Source organism: Balaenoptera ricei, chromosome 9, assembly GCF_028023285.1.
Source record: "Balaenoptera ricei isolate mBalRic1 chromosome 9, mBalRic1.hap2, whole genome shotgun sequence".
In the NCBI taxonomy this organism is placed as follows: Eukaryota; Metazoa; Chordata; class Mammalia; order Artiodactyla; family Balaenopteridae; genus Balaenoptera; species Balaenoptera ricei.
Window position 1 is genome coordinate 43241093 of NC_082647.1, and position 20706 is coordinate 43261798.

The 20706-nt window shown below is 34.3% G+C and overlaps 1 protein-coding gene across 1 annotated transcript in view; it reads left to right on the forward strand.

Moving 5' to 3' along the window:
- Positions 1–20706, forward strand: part of DPY19L2 (dpy-19 like 2) — an 83781-nt gene that overhangs the window by 60226 nt on the left and 2849 nt on the right. The window contains exons 17-21 of the mRNA XM_059932705.1: positions 5701–5725; positions 12172–12291; positions 13206–13380; positions 16780–16879; positions 18185–18310. Of these exons, the coding sequence (XP_059788688.1) occupies positions 5701–5725; positions 12172–12291; positions 13206–13380; positions 16780–16879; positions 18185–18310 (546 nt within the window). The remainder of the gene's footprint in view (positions 1–5700; positions 5726–12171; positions 12292–13205; positions 13381–16779; positions 16880–18184; positions 18311–20706) is intronic.

Below are 20706 nucleotides of genomic sequence, written 5' to 3' on the forward strand. Positions count from 1 at the left end.
CCCCTTATCAGGTACACAGTTTGCAAATATTTTCCCCCATTCTGTAGGTTTCTTTTTCATTCTGTTGATTGTTTCCTTTTTGTGCAAAAGCTTTTAAGTTGATATTGTCACCCTTTTTTATTTTTGCTTTTGTTGCCTGTGCTTTTGGTGTCAAGTCCAAAAAAGTCATTACCAAGACCACTGTCAAGAAGCTTTTCCCCTTTGTTTTCTCATAGTAGTTTTATGGTTTAAAGTATTAAATTTAAGCCTTTCATCCATTTCCACTCAATCTTGGTGAGTTGTGTAAGACAAGAGTTAATTTCATTCTTTTGCATGTGCTTGTCCAGTTTTCCCAACATTATTTATTGAAAATGCTGTCCTTTCTCTGTGCATGTTCTTAGTGCCTTTGTCAAACATAAATTGGCAATTTATGCATGGGTTTAATACTGGGTTCTCTATTCTGTTCCATTGGTCTATGTGTCTTTTTTATGCCAGTCTCACACTGTTTTGATTCCTATAGCTTTGTAATATAGTTTGAAATCAGGGAATGTAATACCTCTAGCTTTGTTCTGCTTTTCTCAAGATTATTTTGGAAATTCAGGGTCTTTTGTGGTTTCATATGAATTTTAAGATTGTTCTTTCTATATCTGTGACAAATGTCATTGGAATTTTGTTAGGGATTGAATTGAATCTGTAGATCACTTGGGGTAGTATGGACATTTTAACAACATTAATTTTTCCAAACCAAACGCATAGAGTATCTCTCCATTTAATTGCGTCGTCTTCAATTTCTTTCATCACTGTCTTACAGTTTCAGTATACAAGTCTGTCTCCTCCTCAGTTAAATTTATTTCTAGGTACTGCAAACATGGACAATTTTATTTCTTCCTTTCTGATTTTGATGCCTTTTGTTTCCTTTTCTTGCCTTATTGCCCTGTCTAGGACTTTTAGTACTATGTTGAAGATAAATGGCAAGAGTGGGCATCCTTGTTTTGCTCCCGATCTTAGAGGAAAAACTTTGAGCTTTTCACCATTGAGTGTGACGTTAGCTGTGAGCTTGTCATATATTGCCTATATTATATTGTCTATACCTAATTTGTTGAGAGTTTTTTTTGTTTTTATCATGAAGGGGTTTTGGATTTTGTCAAATGCTTTTCCTGTCTCTATTGCGATGAGCACATGATTTTTATCTTTCATTCTGTTAATGTAGTGTATCACATTTATTGATTTGTATATGTTGAACCATCCTAGCATTGCAAAGATAAATCCCACTTGATCATGGTTTATGATCCTTTTAATGTTATGTTGAATTTGGTTTCTACTATTTGTTAAGGATTTTGGCATCTGTATTCATCAGGGATATTGGCCTACAATATTCTTTTATTTTTATTGTCCTTGTCTTACTTCAGTGTCAAGGTAATACTAACCTTGTAAAATGAGTTTGGAAGTCTTCCTTCCTCTTAAATTTGTTGGAAGAGTTTGAGAATGATTGGCATTAATTATTGTCTAAATGTTTGACAGAATTCTCCAGTGAAGCCATCTGGTCTTGCAGGGTTTTTTTGTTGGGAGACTTTTGATTACTAATTCAATCTCCTTACTAGTTTTAAGTCTGTTCAGAGTTTCTATTTCTTCCAGTTCAGTCCTGGTAGATTGTATGTTTCTAGGAAAGTATCCATTTCTTCCAGGTTGTCCCATATGCTGGTTTATAATTGTTTATACAGTTTCTTATGATTCTTTGTATTTAGTTGTAATGTCCTCTCTTGCATTTATGATTTTCTTTATTTGAGTCTTTTTTTCTCAGTTCAACTAAAGGCTTGTCAATTTTGTTTATCTTTTCCAAAAAAAAAAAACACCTCTTAATTTCATTGATTTTTTTCTATTATTTCGTCTCTCTATTTCAGTTATTTCTCCTCTGATGTTTATTTTCTTCCTTCTAATTCTGGGCTTAGTTTTTTCTTCTTCTAGTTCCTTGAGGTGTATAGTTAAGTTGTTTATTTGAACTTTCTTTTTTCTTAATGTAAGCATTTATTGCTATAAACTTCCCTCTTAGAATTGCTTTTGCTGCATCTCATAAATTTTGGTATGTTGTATTTCTATTTTCATTTGTTTCAGGATACTTTCTGATTTCCTTTTGATTTCATCTTTAACCCATTGATTGTTCAGGATTATATTTGTGAATTTTCCAGCTCTCCTACTTCTAATTTCATACTGTTGTGGGCAGAAAAGATACTTGATATGATTTCAATCTTAAATTTGTTAAGACTTGTTTTGTGACCTAACATATGATTTATCCTGGAAAATGTTCCATGTGTGCTTGAGGAGAATGTGTGCTCTGCTGCTGTTGAATAGAGTGCACTGTGTGTATGCTTAGGTCCAGTTAGTCTAAAGTGTAGTTCAAGTCCAATATTTCCTCAATGATTTTTTGTCTGGATGATCTATCCAATGTTAAATTGGGTATTTAAGCCCCCTGGAATTATTGTGCTGCTGTCTATTTCTCCTCTCCTATCTATTAATATTTGCTTAATATAGTTAAGTGTCTTAATGCTGGGTGCATATAGATTTAGAATTGCTATATCCTTTTGATGAAGTGACCCCTTTATCATTATATAGTGACTTTCTCCTGTGTGTCGTTACATTTTTCAACTTAGTCTGTTTCACCTGATTTTATATATACATATAATATATTATATATATATATATATATATTTACCCCTGCTTTCTTTTCATTTCCATTTGTGTGGAATACCTTTTGTCATCCCTTCACTTTTTTTTTTTTTTTAATTTATTTATTTATTTATTTATTTATTTTCGGCTGTGTTGGGTCCTCATTTCTCTGCGAGGGCTTTCTCTAGTTGTGGCAAGCGGGGGCCACTCTTCATCGCGGTGCGCGGGCCTCTCACTATCGCAGCCTCTCTTGTTGCGGAGCACAGGCTCCAGACGCGCAGGCTCAGTAATTGTGGCTCAGGGGCCCAGCTGCTCTGCGGCATGTGGGATCTTCCCAGACCAGGGCTCGAACTCGTGTCCCCTGCATTAGCAGGCAGATTCTCAACCACTGCGCCACCAGGGAAGCCCCATCCCTTCACTTCTACTTCATGTGTATCCTTCAAGGTAAAATAAGACTCTTATAGGCAGCATAATTGGGTCTTTTTTTTTTATTCATTTAGCCACTCTGTATCTTTAGATTAGAGAATTTAATCAATTTATACTTAAAGTAATTATTGATAGATGAGGACTTATTTTTGCCATCTTGTTTTCTTTCTGTTTTGTAGTTTCTTTCTTCCTCTCATGCTATCTTCCTTTATCACTTGATGATTTTTCATAGTGGTATGCTTTGATTCCTCTATCTTCTGTGTATCTACTATAGGTTTTTACTTTGTGGTTATCGTGAGGCTTACATAATACATCTTATAGTTTTGAGTCTATTTTAAGCTGATAACAACTTAACTTCAACTGCATATAAAAATTCTGCCTTTTTACTTCCCTTGTCCCCATTTTATGCTTTTGATGTCACAATGTGGATCTTCTTATATTGTGTATCCATTAATAAATTATTGTAGCTATATTTATTTTTTAATGCTTTGGTCTTTTTATCTTTATACTAGAGTTAGGTGATTTACACACCACTACTACAGTATTAGCGTATTCTGAATTTGACTGTATAGTTACTTTTACTAGCAAGTTTTATACTTTCATGTGTGTTCATGTTACTAATTAGCATTCTTTCGTTTCAGCTTGAAGGACTCCCTTTAGCATTTCTTATAAGGCAGGTCTAGTGATGATGAACTCCCTCAGCTTTTTTTTGTCTGGGGGAGTCTTTCTCACCTTCATCTGAAGGACAGCTTTGCTAGGTAAAGTATTCTTAGATGGCAGATTTTTTATTTGAGCAGTTTGAATATCCCATTCTCTCCTGGCCTCCAAGGTTTCTGTTGAGAAATCTGCTGATAGCCTTACAGGGGTTCCCTTATATGAGATGATTTGCTGTTTTCCAAGTTCATTTTTTGTCTTTGATTTTGACAGTTTTATTATAATATATCTAGTGAATTTGGGAAAGGTCACGTATGAGCCTCCTCTACTTGGATGTCCATATCTCTCCCCAGAGTTAGCAAGTTTTCAACCATTATTCCCTAAATAAGATCTCTACCCTGTTATTTATATGTTTATTCATGGACATTTTAATCTGAACACTCAAATCTTTCTTTAGCTCAGGGGATAGTTATTCTCTCTCTCTCTCTTTTTTTTTTTTGCTTTAGCCTCTCTTTTTTGAACATATATTATTACTTTTATCATATTTTTTATTTCTTTTTTTCTTATGTTCTCAGATTATTCTATGACTGGGTCTTCAAAATGACCAATTTCAGCTGTGTAAATTCTGCTATTCAACCTTCTTTGGAGGTTTTAAATTAGGCAAATATGTTTTTTTCATAATTTCTGAAAGCTCTTCTTTACTGCAGCTTGTTTTAATTGAATGGATGCAGGATCCTCTTAGACTTCTGTGAAGATAATAATTGGAATTTTCATTTAATACTATCTATTATTCCTTATATTAACTCTTTCTTGAGAGTTCAGTTCACTTGCTCATTTATCTTGATGTTTTTCTTTCATCCTATTTGTGTCTCATGATTTGGTTGTATATTGATATTCTAAATTAGTTACTAGATTTATTTGTATCCGTACTTATTGTTGGGGTCATTGGTGATTATAATACTTACCTACCAGGCCTCTCCCTTACATGCAATAGCTCACTACAGGAGTCTTTTGTGACTGGCAGACTTCAGGACATGTGGGAACCCATCCATTCACCCCCACCTCCACCTTTGACTGCATAAAGTCAGGAAGGACTTGCAAGGTTGGCAAAATAATTTGGTGATTTCACTACTATTCTAAGAGGCCTTCCCTCCACTACTCTTCTTAAAAAATCTCTGGATCTGTGTGTGCCCCTGAACTTCCTTATACTTCTTACTTTCTTATTTATACTGTCTTAATTCTCTCTCCAACCCCAAAATCCGTATGAGAAGTCCTCTTATCCTGCAAAGACTGAAATATTCAGTCTTTACAATGGGCAATAAAATAAGCAGTCTTGTACCTCTCGTCTGGATCTAACATAAATTTTATGAGGATAAGAACAGTATCTATTCTGTTCACACTGTTCACTGCACAGTGCCTGGAACACAGTAGGTATGCCATAAAAATTTAGTAAATTTTTAGACATAAATATTTAGAAAATTTGTTAGACAACTTTTGTGGAACTAAAAATATTTATAAGCTTTACCTAGTAACTTTTATTCTAGAAATTTATCCTAAGGAAATACTCAGAGATGCTCACAGAGTTTTAAGTACAAGGATGTTCACGTTAGTAATTGTGAAAAATAAAAACAACTCCAAAGTCACAGCAGTACTTATATAAAGTATTATATATACTGTATATGGTTGAATATTTAATAGATATTCTTTTTATTCATTTATCTCTCCAGAGATACAGTCTTCAGCAATCAGTAAAACCCATTTTATCTTAACCAAAGAACAGCATTTTGATATACTTTAAATAGAATGACTATAAATCATGCCTTTTAAATTGCCATAATTTTTAGTAATATTATCTGATAGCTTTATTTACTTATATATTTATTTAAAATATAAGAACAAATAAATGGAAGTTCATTTTGATGTAATCATAGTATAATGGACAGTCAGTAAATAGAGAATATTTTTGTTTTATTCCAGAAGACAGCTCCTTGAACATGGTGAGGTAAAACTTTCATTTTAATCTCTGCTAGATTTGTGTATTATATTTTAGTTCAAGGATAATTCACAAAGGTATAACTCTGCTGTTGATACACCATCATCAGTGCTTAAGTGCTTCAGCACTGGTAATAAATTTCTGCTCATCCTTCCCACTTTTTAATCTGCTCTCAGTTTTGAACAGTAATAAGGACTTGACAGCCAGAAGGCTGATTTATGACTACAGAGTATAATTAAATTAAATTACCTTCCTTCATTCATTCAACAATAACAAACATTAATTTCTAACCCACTGAGCTAATCAGCTACAGGCCATCAGGGTAGGTACCCATGGCCCTGTGACTGGTGGCTTTTTGCCACACACAGACCTGATGGTCAACCAGTTACAAGCTTAGCTGTGTTATAGGATACAACAGATGGTATAGCGATGTTCCTGCCCTCAAATATGTCTAATTTTTCAACGGAGAGCAAAACAAGATAGCCTTTCTTATGGTGCTAAATTATTTTGTGACATACAAGAGAAAGATCTTCATGGGCTAGAAATACAATTTCCTAAGTAATAGAACTTTGAGTCTTAAGTGGCAGGTCAAATTTACAAGAGAGGGCAACTGAATTTGAACTTAATAGGAATAGCTTATGATGATAACTAATATTTTTTAAATAGTTACTATGTGCCATGTACTGTACTGTTTTGATTCTCATAATAATATTATTCCCACTTTGCAAATAAGAAAATTATGTTAATTAAATGATATTAGCTGTTACAGAGATAAACACTAACATTGAAATGACTTAAATCAGTAGAAATTTAATTCTTTGCTCACATAAGGTTAAAACCGGAGTTCCTGATTAGCAGGTAGTTCTCCAACAAGCAGTATTTGAGGGACCCAGACTCCTTCCATCTATGGCTCTGCCATCTTCAACATATGGTTTTCAGGCTTGATGTGTACAAGGCAGCAAAGGAGAAAGAACAATGAAGATTGTGCACCGGAGGCTTTGTAAGGCTGGAAAAGATAGATGCACATCACTTCCTTCTCACAGCCAGAACTCAGGCACATGGCCACACCTGACTGCCAGGGAGGCTGGGAAATGGAGTCTTGCTGTGTGTTTAGGAAAAAGAGCAAAGGGATCTCTGCCAAGGACTAGAGACCTAGAGAAATTAAGTAGCTTACCTAAGGTCTCACAGCTAATTTGCAGTAAATCTTGCATTTAACCACTAGCAATCCATTTCCAGTGCTCTCAGAGGAGTAGTCAGCACTTACTGCTTCCTATGTGCAGGGCATTTTGGGGGAAGTTATTTGATAATTTCATTCTCACAGCAACCCATTGATGTAAGTACTATTATTTTTTTATTTTACAGATGAAAAAAACTGTAGCATAGAGAGATTAAGTATTGATAACTTGCCTAAGGTCACAAAGCTAAAGTGGCCTTAGCTTTGTAGAGCCAAGGACTATGAACCCAGGCAGTGTAGCAGCAAAATCCATGCTGCTGGCCATTCACTCTGATACCACCTAATGTGAACTGCTTTTATGTAAATCAGACATGTCACATTATCCAGCTTTACTTACTAGTACACATTCGTACTTCATATTTTATCATACAATATTTAAAACCCACCTCTGTTTAGAAATATAGTATTCCTTAAGTTTCTGCCTCTCTTTCTCACATAGTTTGCTACCTTCTCATTGTCTTTCATTTCTCCATTTGTCCTTGTTTTGCCCATTTTTCTTTTTTCTATTAATTCTGCATATTTATCAGTTCAGTCTTTATTATGTGCCTACTATACACCAGGTTTCTGCTTGTATGGAATTTAAGGTATCGTAGAGGGAAAAAAATGTGACCACATAATTATATGTGCAATGACAAAGGAAGATACAAAAGTAGTACAGAAGAAGAAGTGATTAACTCTGTGTTTGGAAGGGATGGGGTAGTTAGGGAAAGGCTTTTCAAATGACTATAGAGGAAGAGCTTACCAAAGTCAAAGGATGTACACGTGCAAAGAAGGCAGAAGGTAATAAATTTATCCAGAGCTACAGGCAAATCAGTGTTGCTGATGCATAAAAAAGGCAAGAAGATGGGAAAAGAAAGCAGCATTCAGACTATGATGCCTTTGTATGCAAAGAAGCTGGACTTCATTCTGGACTTTGTTGTTAAGTTGGAGATGGTATGGTCAGATCTGAGTTTTAAATACTTTAAGTCTGTTGGCAGTAAAGAAGATGGCTTTTTAAAAGGCAATAAGAAGTCAAGCTGACCAAAAAAAGGACAGTGATAGCAAATCTCTTAATTTTTTCAAACTAAAGAGGGTATGCTAAACTCCTGATGTATAGGCAGATTAGAGATTTAAATTTCTAAAAATAGCAGGTCTTATGGAAGGAGATGATAGATTTCTGGGCAGTAGCAATGAAGTGGCTCCTAATCCCACTTCCACTTGTGACTCACACTTGATAAATATCTGTTTGGTTTGGGATGGGACTGTTTTCACCTTAGGGATGATAGGGTGTGAGAGGCACAAACCCTGATTCACTCTAAATGTGATATGATAGCAAAAGATTGTACATTCCAGCTTGTTTCAAAATTAGGTGAGGATCCCTTAGGATAATTTTTTCACCGGGGGTAAGTTCTAAATTCCTTGCTTTGTGCTAACCCTCTGAATCAGGGATAGTCTGCAAACCTCAACTCACTAAATTAACCCCTGGCTTACCTCCCTACTGGCATGATATTGATTATTAAAGTTTGTTAGATTAATGGATACTGTTGTGATTTTTCCTCATAATTTAATGTATTTGTGTTTTATTTATTCCATCAAATTTATTTCTTTTAGCCAACTTTTCTATGTTATGGGCTAAGAAATTAGTGAAGGAGTACCTAGTAATTCACAGGGAAGAAAAGAAAGGAAAGAGATTTAGGAACAATATTTAGTCCCAGAATGTCCTAATATTATGAAGAACTGGTGAGAACATTGGCTAGGGAGAGAGAACATTCAGAGTATTCACTCCTGAATATTCTTTTGACCCACTCATATCTCATTTTGTCCATGACAAAAAGTCCTGCATCAGCCTTCACATTTTTCTAATCCCTAGTTTATTATATTATGTGATTAGTTTATATTAGATCCTTTATATTTGAAGTCTGTTTAGTTTGTGTTTTCTATTATAAACAAGGTTTTTCTGTTACTTACAGCCAAAGAGCTTTCTGTGACATACAGCAGAAGGCATCTGAACTTATATAGAGCTATTCAGTTGAAGAAGTGAAATGATACAGAATTTGGGGGAAGAATTACTTCTTTTGAAAAACTGATATTGAGTGACATATTTTGGGAATCTGTACACTTCTGTATTCACAGACTAATAGAACTATGTTGTTGAATAGTTTATTGTTTGGAGAGAAAGTATAGGGTAGTAGTTAAAGACAATGACTCAGAAGCTAGACTGGACTCAGATCTTTGTTCTTCCACTTACTCAGCATGTGATATTGGCTAAGTTATTTTACATCTTTTGGGGAACAACAAAAACAACAGCAATCATAATAGTACTTATCTTCATATGGTTGCTATGGGATCATATGAGTTACATGTAAGGTCCTTACAATAATGCCTAGTATAAGTTAAGCATTGTGTAAATATCCACTTTTACAGTTAGTGTGCCTTCTGGATCAGAATTTCAGATCTAATATTCTGCTCCCTGTTAACTGTGCCAGTGAAGGACATCTCTTCAGCATGCTCTCAAGATATCTTCACACTGTCATGGGAGGTAGTTTGGACAGGAACAACTTGCCATTTGGACTGGCTTTAGTTAGACCTTGCTTTCATTCTGCTTGGTAGCTGCTACCTCACATTTTACCCAGTTGGGCTCACTTATTCCAAAGATGAGTAGTAAACAGTTTCCTGAGCTTCTCTTCCTTCCTTCCAGCCTCTAAAAAATGTTGTGAGAGTTTTCCTAGTAATTTTTATATGGCAAGAGGTACCAGATTGACAATGGCATACATACAATAGTGATTTTTGTACTATACTTTTTGACTGTAGCCTTCTGTCCTCCACTTGGTAGTTAAAAAGAAGGCTGTCTTATAGAATGGAAGGTAAAATAACTATGGCAAGAGAGCTTTATGGAAAGTCAGTAGCCTGAGAGTAAGTGAATGCTTAGGAGCATTTGGGTGAGAACAGAAAACAAACATAAGTGATAGAGGAAAGTCAAGGAGTATTACTACCTTGGATTTGATTTTGGTCATATGAGAAATTGTTGCTAAAATAGAAGTAACAGAAGTTAGGGGAGGAAATGATAGTGTCATCCTGTGGCTCAAGATAACCAAAGGAAGGAATACTGGGAGAATTCAGATGTGTATTTGTATTGATTATCCGTATCTATTATGGTCTGTTTCTAGATGCCACATTTTAAGAAGACGATGGACAATGTGTACCACATTCAGAGCAGGGCAACCAGAATTATGACAACACACAACTAATAATTGAATTTTTCTGAATATTTAAAGATAGAAAGCTTTCTAAGGTTGAAGGTGGGAATAATGCAAAGTCATAATACAGTATTTAGGTAATCGAGAACTGTCATGCACAAATGGGTTTACACCAATTTTGTGCAGTTCCAGAGGTGTGGAAGTTGCAGGAAAACATTAGTTCAGTTTTAGAAAAGATTTTCTAACATATACAGCTATCCGTCTTTGTAATAGGTACTCCTATGGCATATTCCTTTTCAGGAAATAGTGAATATTCAGTTGATAGATTCATAGAAGTGATCCCTGTTTTGGATACATGATTAAAGTAGATGGCTCACATAATCTACCAATCTGTGATTTAGTGGTCCTAAACAAAAGGACCTATTTGAGGATGAAGTGTGTTGATGTCTTGTCTTCTCTCCAAAACGTGTTCCTGATTTTGTCCAAAGGTGAGTTTGACTAAAGAACAATGAAGGATTGATTTTGAAATAAATGTTCCACATTCCAACTCTAGGTTCAAGAATTATTTAAAAAATTAACAAATTTTCCATTTTCAAACATCATTTAGAAAAGGAAAAAAGATAGCTTTAGGTACAGTTTTTGCCATTCTGTTTTAAATATAAATTATGTATTTCTGATTATAAGAATAGCACGTGTCTTTAAAATTTGAAAAATGCAGAAAAATCACCATTCAGAAATAATTTCTTTTAACTTCTTAGGTATATTCTCTTACAGCCTTTTCCCCCTGTGCATATATATACACACATAGATGGTTTTCACAGAATTAATATTATTCTGTAAGTATAGAGTTTTATATTCTGAAAACTTTTCCATGCCATTAAATAATCTTCCAGTATGTAATCTTTTAATGGTTGTATACATGTGAAAATGCAGTAATTTACTTAGTCCTCTATATTGGTCACTTAGGTTGTTTCTATTTTTGCTGAGAAAAATTCACTTCAGCGATCATCTTTGTAGAAGCATTTTTGTGTTTTGATTATTCCCTTAAGTTAAATTCCTAGAACCAAAATTTAAGTCAAAGGAGTTGGCTCTTTTCTAGGGTCTTGATAAATATTGCTAAATTACAGAAATATACCAGTTATTTCAGTGTGTTTCATGGCATACTCTCTAACACTCTATTAATTTAATACTTGTCAATTTTATACATGAAAATATTATCTTTACTATTTAATTTGTTTGAATATTAGTGAATTAGAGCATGAATATTTAGTTGTGCTTACTTTTGGTTGTATTAATTCTTTGTCCATTTTTCTAGTGAGGAGTTTGTTGATGTTTTATGAATATGTCTGTTAGAAAAGTTTTGTTTGAAACCTTTGCTCAGTGGAACCCCATCTTAATCAAAATGGGGTGTCCTACTAATTAGTACAAGTATTTATACAATTCCACTACTTCTAAAATAATCTAGTTTGTGTTATGATTTTTGTTGCTGACTGAATGACACAAATTTGTGAAGCATCCCATATTTTTATGTCTCTGTGACTCCCTTTCTCACCTGGTGTAGGTCCTTGCTCAAATACCACCTCTTTGAAGAGGCCCACTCTGATGATCCTAATTACACTTGCAACTTCTCCTGCCTGTGGTCTCACACCACACCCTGCACTTCAGTCTCCTTTCCTGGCTCTGCTTCCCTTTCCATTGCACTTACCACTTTCTGATAGACTGTATGATAGATTTTGTTATTTGCTATGTCTATTTATTTTTTGTCTCTCCTTAGTAAATGTACTAAAATGTGAGCCTCATAGGACAGGAATTGCTCAGTGTTGTTTTGTTCACTTCTATATCCAAAGCACCCAGAACAGTACCTGGCATATAGCAGGCATTTGATAAATCTTTGTTGAATGAATGAATAAATATTAATAGACTTATTACTAACTTAAAATATCCTTGTCCTAGTGAATAATAATAGTTTTAATATACTTTATTTTACATATATTAATTTAAAAATATATAAAGTGAAAATTTAATTTTGTTTTGTGTTTTCATAGCTAATTTTTCACACATTGCAGTTGTTTGCATTTTCTTCCCTTGCCATTTTAATTATGAGGCTGAAGCTCTTTTTGACACCTCACATGTGTGTTATGGCTTCCCTGATATGCTCTCGGCGGGTAAGGTATTCATTCTTGTATAACTAGACTATAACACTACAGCAACTACGGTGTAGTTACCATGGCTTTGCTGAGTAATCCAAAACATAAAAACACTAGGTGTTTTTATCTTAAATGATTTAAAATGTTAGTTCATGATTCATTATAGAGTAAGAAAAGCAAATTCAGGTAGCTTTGAAAATTATTCCTAGATTTTAGCTGTTAATTCTTTGACTTTCCCCTCTATTAGTATCCTCTCCACAAATATAGTTTTTTTAAGTTCAGGTCAGTGTAAGAGATTCTTGGCCTGTCAAAACTATCCTCAAGTGCTCTTGTAATACTAGAGAAGATGCAGTGTAATTGCTCTAGTATTGTCTTGTTGGGCTCGGATAATTCGTGGGGAAAATTGTCAATTCTGGGGTTCTGTTACTGTATGCAAAAGAGCTAGACAAAGTAGCTAGAATTTTGGGACCAAGTTACTTCTAGAGACACCTTATTTAGTCTTGATTGTAAGTGTCTTGCCTTAGAATATCATAATGCTTATATTCCTGAGAGGAATATACTTGTCAATACTAGTGAGGTTTCCCTAGTTATTCAAGATGTCCATAAAAGGCAGCCAGATGTTACGGATTTAGTTCCAGGATGTTTCAGAATTGTGATTTGCTAATCTTAATTCCTGGTAGTAAATCAGTACTAGAAGGATCAGGTATTCCTTCTTTACTTCTTTTAAGAGGAAAGAAAACTCCATTTTTAACTGGACTCCAATTCCAAAATATTTGCTGTTTTTAAACAATAGGTGATGATTATTATATTCTGTATATTGTTAGTATCAAATGGTAATCCACCTTGGTTTAGGTAGAAGGTTGAGAATTTATTATTGGCCTAATAGCACTCTTCATATAAGAATTATAAATAATTGGTTTCTTTCATTTCAGCTCTTTGGCTGGCTTTTTTGGAGAGTTCGTTTTGAGAATGTTATCTTTGGCATTCTAACAGTGATGTCAATACAAGGTTGTGCAAACCTCCATAATCAATGGAGCATAATAGGAGAATTTAATAATTTGCCCCAGGAAGAACTGATACAGTGGATCCAATACAATACCAGACCGGGTATGTAGCTGTTTGGTTATATGTATAGCTAGCACACACTCATGCGCACACATTATTATTATATGTTATTATACATTTGCATATATTGTACAGTTATTTCATATATATGTGTATGTGTATATATATATATATATAAAATTTTAAAATACATATGCATTCATACCTTCACAGATTTTGAGCATGGTAATTGCAGTGTTCACCAAATCAAACCTTTTTAAAAGGTGATTTTGTGTCATCTTTAAACCCCTCCTAGGTACCTGTCAAAAAGAATTTTACTTGACTTTAAGAGTTAATGATTATTCACAAGTTATGTGCTATAACTCTGAGATTATTGTATTTTAACCATAACAGTGACACCTCAAAGAAAAAAAAAACCTTTAATGACAACTTTCACACCTTGTGACAGGCCACTGGAGAAGATAGTTTTGACTGTGGGGAGGTTAACAACACCCCTCCCATCACTTCCATCAGTGCCTACTCTCTGCTCCATGTCTGTAAAACCAGTCACATGCAGAAGAGTTAAAATCTTGGATATTCTGTTTTCTTCACTAATTCATATCAAAAAGATGAGTATACATGCTATTTTTAAATACTTTAAAATATTCTTTTAGCTTATCTTCTTTTCTTGCTATCTTTATCCAAAACCATATCAAGCAGATTGATATTTATTTCACTTTTAAATACCTTTCCAGAGGATAAATATATTCTACATTATTTTCTGTAAGTAATCTATAGTCTTGTCCTAGACAATTTTTGACGTTTCATAATTTTTTTCTGGCACAAGTTCTTCACTATGGTTTATTTAAATTTATCCTGTGACTCCTTGAGCCAGTTTCTTCTTATCTCTTATTTGGTAGTCATCATTTTACTAACTAGCTATCATTAAGGTAAACTCTTATGAACATCAACTCAGATATTTGGCCTATAGCTTTCAAAGGGTGTAGGTGACAGTGCCTCATCACTTAGAGCTTCCAGGTTAGTTTAATCAGAATTTTTGAATTAACACTTTACTGACTTTTTCCCTGTAGTACAATAGTACAAGGTAGCTAGTCCCTTTACTCTCCTTGCCCCTCCCCACTTACAGCTGTTTTTCCAAAGCTTTAAAAGATACCTGCTCTTTTCATGTTTGCTTGTGTCTTTCTTTGTTCCAGTGTTTGTCTTGGGTTCTTGGCAGAGAGAGCCTATGTTTGGCAACTTACCCTTCTGAGATAACTCCTACAAACTCCTACCTCATTTTTGCCTCTTCTTTGATCTTACCAATCTTTCTCATCACTGTATTATGAGTTCTGTCATGTTTACCGCATGTTTTATTAAATTTTATAGTAAAGGTGGGACTAGAGCTTACATTCAGGTCTACCATGTAAGGTTGTATAGTTTGTACACAGCACAAAGGTGCTCAGTTGGGAGGACAAGTGGGAACTGATATCCAGCCTGTGGTCCACTTACCAAGTCATGTATGTATTAGTGAGGCCCTGTCAAGTCAAAAGGGATAATTTCTTTCTAATACATGCAGTAAGCTAAGTGGAGATTTAAATATATTATAGAAAAGACCCTATTGTTTCCCTGTCATGCTCATGTTTACTTTGCCCCCAAGAGGAAAGAAGCATTTGGGGAGTATTCTCCCCTTCTCTCTGTTTCATAGATGGTTTCTTCTCAGTGGTTCCAGTTCTTGCTGGACAGGCTTACCTAGTTTCTTCTGGATGACCCTGGCCCTGAGCTTTGGGTCCCTCTAGCCCAGAGTTTCTCAAGCTTGCCACTGTTGTTATTTGGGGCTACCCTGTGCATTGGCAGCATATTGAGCAGCATTCCTTCCTTCTACCCGTAGATGTCAGTAGCCCCTCTCCCCCCACAGTGTGCTAACCAGAAATGTCTCCAGAAGTTGTCAGTGTCTCTAGGAAACAATATCACTTCTGGTTGAGAACCCCTGCTCTAGTCTAAGAGCTTTTCATCATTAATTATTGAATCTTACAATAATAAATACACGTCTACTTCAATTTATTTATGTATTTTCAAATTTAAGGCATATAAAGAGATATTCATGCAAAGTTACATTTATTTACTTATTTATTTTTTAATTTATCCATTTATTTATTTATTTTTGGCTGCATTGGGTCTTTGTTGCTGCACGTGGGCTTTTTCTAGTTGCAGTGAGCTGGGGCTACTCTTCGTCGCAGTGCACGGGCTTCTCATTGCAGTGGCTTCCGTTGTTGCGGAGCATGGACTCTAGGCGCGTGGGCTTCAGCAGCTGTGGCACGCGGGCTCAGCAGCTGTGGCTCGCAGGCTCAGCAGTCGTGGCGCACGGGCTTAGTTGCTCTGTGGCATGTGGGATCTTCCCGGACCAGGGCTCGAACCCATGTCCCCCGCATTGGCAGGCAGACTCCTAACCACTGCGCCACCAGGGAAGTCTCCAAAGTTACATTTAGAATGCTTAATTGTATTTGAAAGTAAACATTCAATTATTTACAGTAGATCTGAATAATATGCCTTGTTCTTATTAGTGATTTTACTGTGCTGATTAAAAATGACAATAACCTTCCTAATCATGTAATCATTTATTGTACAGGAGTGCCAGGAAGTAAGCATTTGGTCTTTTTGTCTCCCAAGAGACAGAACTAAAACTGAAGCCAGACAGTAGATTTTGGTGTAAGACTAGTTATAACCAAAAGGCAATACATTTATACAAGCTATTATTCCAGAAAGTACTACTAACAAGTAATGAAGTGGTTTGATGAAATGTATATATTTATAAAGTCAAACAGAAACTAAGAAAACTTAGTTATGAATATTTAAAGATGATCTGAGGGAAGAAAACAATGCTTTTATCTGGAAAGTTCTCAGGATTACAGTTCACAACCCACAAAAGTCACTTTAAAACATGTTCCATGAGACTTGCCCTTTATAATAGTCTCCCAGTTTCTAGAACTTTAAACTACTGGAACAAGATATCAAATTTTACAATTCTTTCCAGTCCTGTGTGTCTTTGTAGTGCTGTCTCTTAGTATAGCGCTTGAACATGGTAGTATGCTGTAGTGAAGTGGTTAAGAGGGTGGGCCCTGATACTTTCTAGCTGTGCAGTCTTGGGCAAGTCACTTAACTTTGCTGTGTCTCAGCTTCCTGATCTACAAAATAAGAATACATAGAACCCACCTCAAAGCTGTACAAATTAAATTCTATAATCCTAGTAAAAGTATTTAGCAGTTCCTGGCACCAAGATAACATTTAACGAAAGTTGGCTATTGTGTAGACCATCAGTAAATATTAAGTGAAGAAAAAGAATGCTGCCAATGATTATTATTTAAATGCACTTCATCTTTCTTAATCTAGGTTCAAATATTACAGATAGGTAACTTTTGGTTTTCTTTAAAACATGTTGTTAAGGAATATAATCTTGTTTTCCAGATGCTGTTTTCGCAGGTGCCATGCCTACAATGGCAAGTGTCAAGCTCTCCACTCTTCACCCCATTGTGAATCACCCACATTATGAGGATGCAGACTTGAGGTGGGCAACTGATAGAATACTTCAACCAGACACACTAACGACTTCTACTGACTCATAGGAATAGGGAAATTTTTATACACACACACACACGCACACACACACACACAATCACTCTTATCCTCATATTTGTGCTAGAAGTTAATAATAACCATTCAGAAATTACAATACGTACCTGTTGATTTAAAGTAACCTTAATAAACCTCTGAAAACTGAAAATACCAACACCCAGTTTTTCTCAAAGTGAAAAATATGTCACATTAATGACTAGCCTCTGTGTGTTTATGTGGGTGTGTGTTCCAGTGAAACTCCTAAGTAATAGTAGTAAGAGTGGGGATAGATTTGGCTCATGGCCATAGTTTGCCAACCCCTGTTCTAGATTCCACAGCCCCTCTGCCTGGTTTAAGAAACCATTCTTCATCTTACTGGTGGCCCATGATTAGCCTTTTTTAACAGAAAAGCTACATGAAATTTGCTATATTAAATGCTTTTATGAAACTTTGGGGTGCTCTTTTGCTAGCTGATTATGGGAACTCTAGTTTCCACTGAGGTCTGAAAGTTTTGTTTTCCTTAAATGACTGACTTTTAAAAATTATTTTAATCATTCTAGTAATTGGGTAATCATTTCCTTTTAATGTATTTTTGGCTTATTTTTAGAGGTAATATTTTAAATTATTTAAAGTTTTATGTTTGGTTGTGGAGATTGGGCATTCTGTATGCTTGAAATCCTAAGAAAAGTCTAATGCATAATTGATAATTTGTTCAGGATTTTATAAAATCCCCCATTTAGGGCTAAACCATCTGTTGTACCATATTTTGGTAACCATCCCTGTCTCTTAAGCTTCTGTTAAGTTGCTTTCTCTACATGACTACTACCCTAGATGCCCACTGTCTAATTGTTCTATTTGCTACATTCAGCTTCAACTCATATGCTTTTCAGAGTATCTGTGAATGAAATTATCTACTGAAATCTATATTTTCACTATATTTAGCCTCTATCTGAATTTGTTCCAGATTAATTATTTTATGAATTATGCAAAGCAAATTTTATATTCTGAACTGCTACCTACCTCTAGACTCTAAACTGGTTTATACACTAATAAGCAGTACCTGCAAAATTCAAATTGCTGTAAGTTTAAGCACATGCAAAATATAAGTAGAAATGTGGCAACTGCTATCCCCAGAATAATTCGTGCTATTTGGGGTCATATATAATCAATGCTCCATCCAGTAAGCATTGAGGTTTTAATTTGGTAATAAATCTATTGTCATTTATTTTAAAAAATTTTAACTTGTTTGAATTTAAAGAGCTCGGACAAAAATAGTTTATTCTGCATATAGTCGAAAATCTGCAAAAGAAGTGAGAGATAAGTTGGTGGAGTTACATGTGAATTACTACATTTTAGAAGAGGCGTGGTGTGTTGTAAGAACTAAGTGAGTATGAGCCCTATGGTATATGATATGGTATATTTTAAAACAACAAATGTTTTACTTTATTACAGCAGTCCTGATTCTTTAAAAATTTTTATTTTAAATTAGTTCCATTAAATTGTTGCTCTGGTATTTTATTTAAAATTATTTCATGTAGGAAATTAAAATTATACTATTATTTAAGCATAATGTAATTTTTTAAAAGTATAGTATATTTTGCTATCCTAATTTTTTCATTTTAATTTAACATCTTAAATGTAGCTTTTTCCATAATCTTCAAGTTTTTATGATAACTTTTATTAGATGTCTGAAATACAGATTTGAATTTACAGCCAAGTGAGATATTAGCATTCTGCTACTACAGCTGATTTACATTGGATTTATAAGACTCATAAGAAAAGTTTCACGTAACTCAAAAGGACATAATAAGAAAACGTTTCTAATTAACATTTTTTCGTTTCTAAATTTTGAATCTCTAAAAAATACATAAAATTCTAAGATGTGTAATGGATATCTTGAGACCTTTGTTTAGTGTCCTTGATTTAAGAAGTCCTTAGTTATATTAATTTTAGCATTAAGAATTTTCATTTCTCCTATGGATAATTAAGAATTGGCTATAACAGATTTTGAAGAGCTAAGTTCGGAAATTTTAGTAGCTAATTTTTGTATCTAATTTTAAGATCTAATAAATATGTATAGGAAGAAACGGCATCTTGCAAGAGAAGAAACAGAAATATAATGTGTATGCTTATCATATTAATTTAATTTAAAGCTTAAGACAAAACATACTTCAAAACAGGGCATATTATCACAAATAAAGGTGGACATTTTATGATGACAAAAGGATTAATTCATCAAAAATATCTAACAGTTTTAAATATGCATACCTCTAAACAGAGGTTCAAAGCACGCAAAATAAAAACGTGTAGAACTAAAAGAAAAAATAAGCAAGGCTTTAATCATAGTTGGAAAAGTTGACATTTTTTTCTCTACTAGGAACAGTAGATAAAAAGTCAGTAAGCATATAAAAGAGATGAACAACAAATAGTATCAAATGACCTGATCCAATTGACATTTATTGAACACTGCAGGAAACAGCTGCAGAGTACACATTCTTTTAAAGGGCATGTGGAATGTTCACCAAGAGAGAACATATGCTAGGCTGTAAAAATGGTCTCAATATGTTTAAAAGGTTTTAAATCATACAGAATTAAAATAGAAAACAATAATAAATAGATATCTAGTAAATCCATGCATATTTGGAAATTAGGCCGTAAACTTACGGGTAATTTATGGGTCAAAGAAAAAAACCACAAAGAAAATTTTAAAACACTACTTTTCACTTGAATGGAAAAAGGGGTCTTTTAACAATATTGCTGATCTAACTGGATATAATGTACAGGAAAAAATTAAACCATGACCCATACTACACCATACACAAAAATTAACTTTACATGGATAGAACTAAATGTAAGAGCTAAAATTGTAAAGATTTCTTAGAACACAGAGTACTAACCATTTAAAAAATCAATAAATTGGTTATATCAAAATTGAAATATTTTCCTCAAAAAGATATTAAGAAAATAAGGCAAGCCACAGACTAGAAGAAAATATTGGAAAGCATATATCTGATAAAGGACTTATAAATATAGTTCATATAAAGAAATTCTATAAATTAATAATAAAATGACTGTACAATTGAAAATGGGCAAAAGACTTGGAAAGACGTAATTCCCCAAAGAAAATGTGTGACTGACCAATAAATACAATTTTTAAAACTAAAATACCATACATTGGAGAGGATACAGAATAATTGTAAATCTCTTACATTGCTAAGGGGAGTGAAAATGATACAACCACTTTGGAGAACTATTTGGAGGAATCTTAAAAAAATTTAAGCACACATCTACCCTATTACTCAGCAGTTCCATTCCAAAGAATTTAAATAAGAGAAATTAAAACATCTCTCTAGAAAGGGTGTCATAGCAGTTTTATTCATAATAGCTCAAAACCTGTAGGTAACTTGTTGCTTTTCCCTTGCTGCTTTTAAGAATCTCTCTTTATGTTTTATTTTTGTCATTCTAATTACAATGTGTCTTGGTGTGGACCTCTTTGGGTTGATCCTGTTTGGGACTCTCTGTGCTTCCTGTACCTGGAAGTCTGTTTCCTTTCACAGGTTAGGGAAATTTTTAGCTATTGTGTCTTCACATATGTTCTCTGCCCCTTTTTCTCTCTCTCCTCCTTCTGGGACCCCTAAAATGAGAATGTTAGTATGCTTGATGTTGTTTCAAAGGTCTCTTAAACTGTCCTCGTTCATTTTTTTTTTCTTTTTTCTGTTCAGCATCAGTGACATCCATAACTCTGTCTTCTAGTTCGCTGTTCCATTCCTCTGTATCATC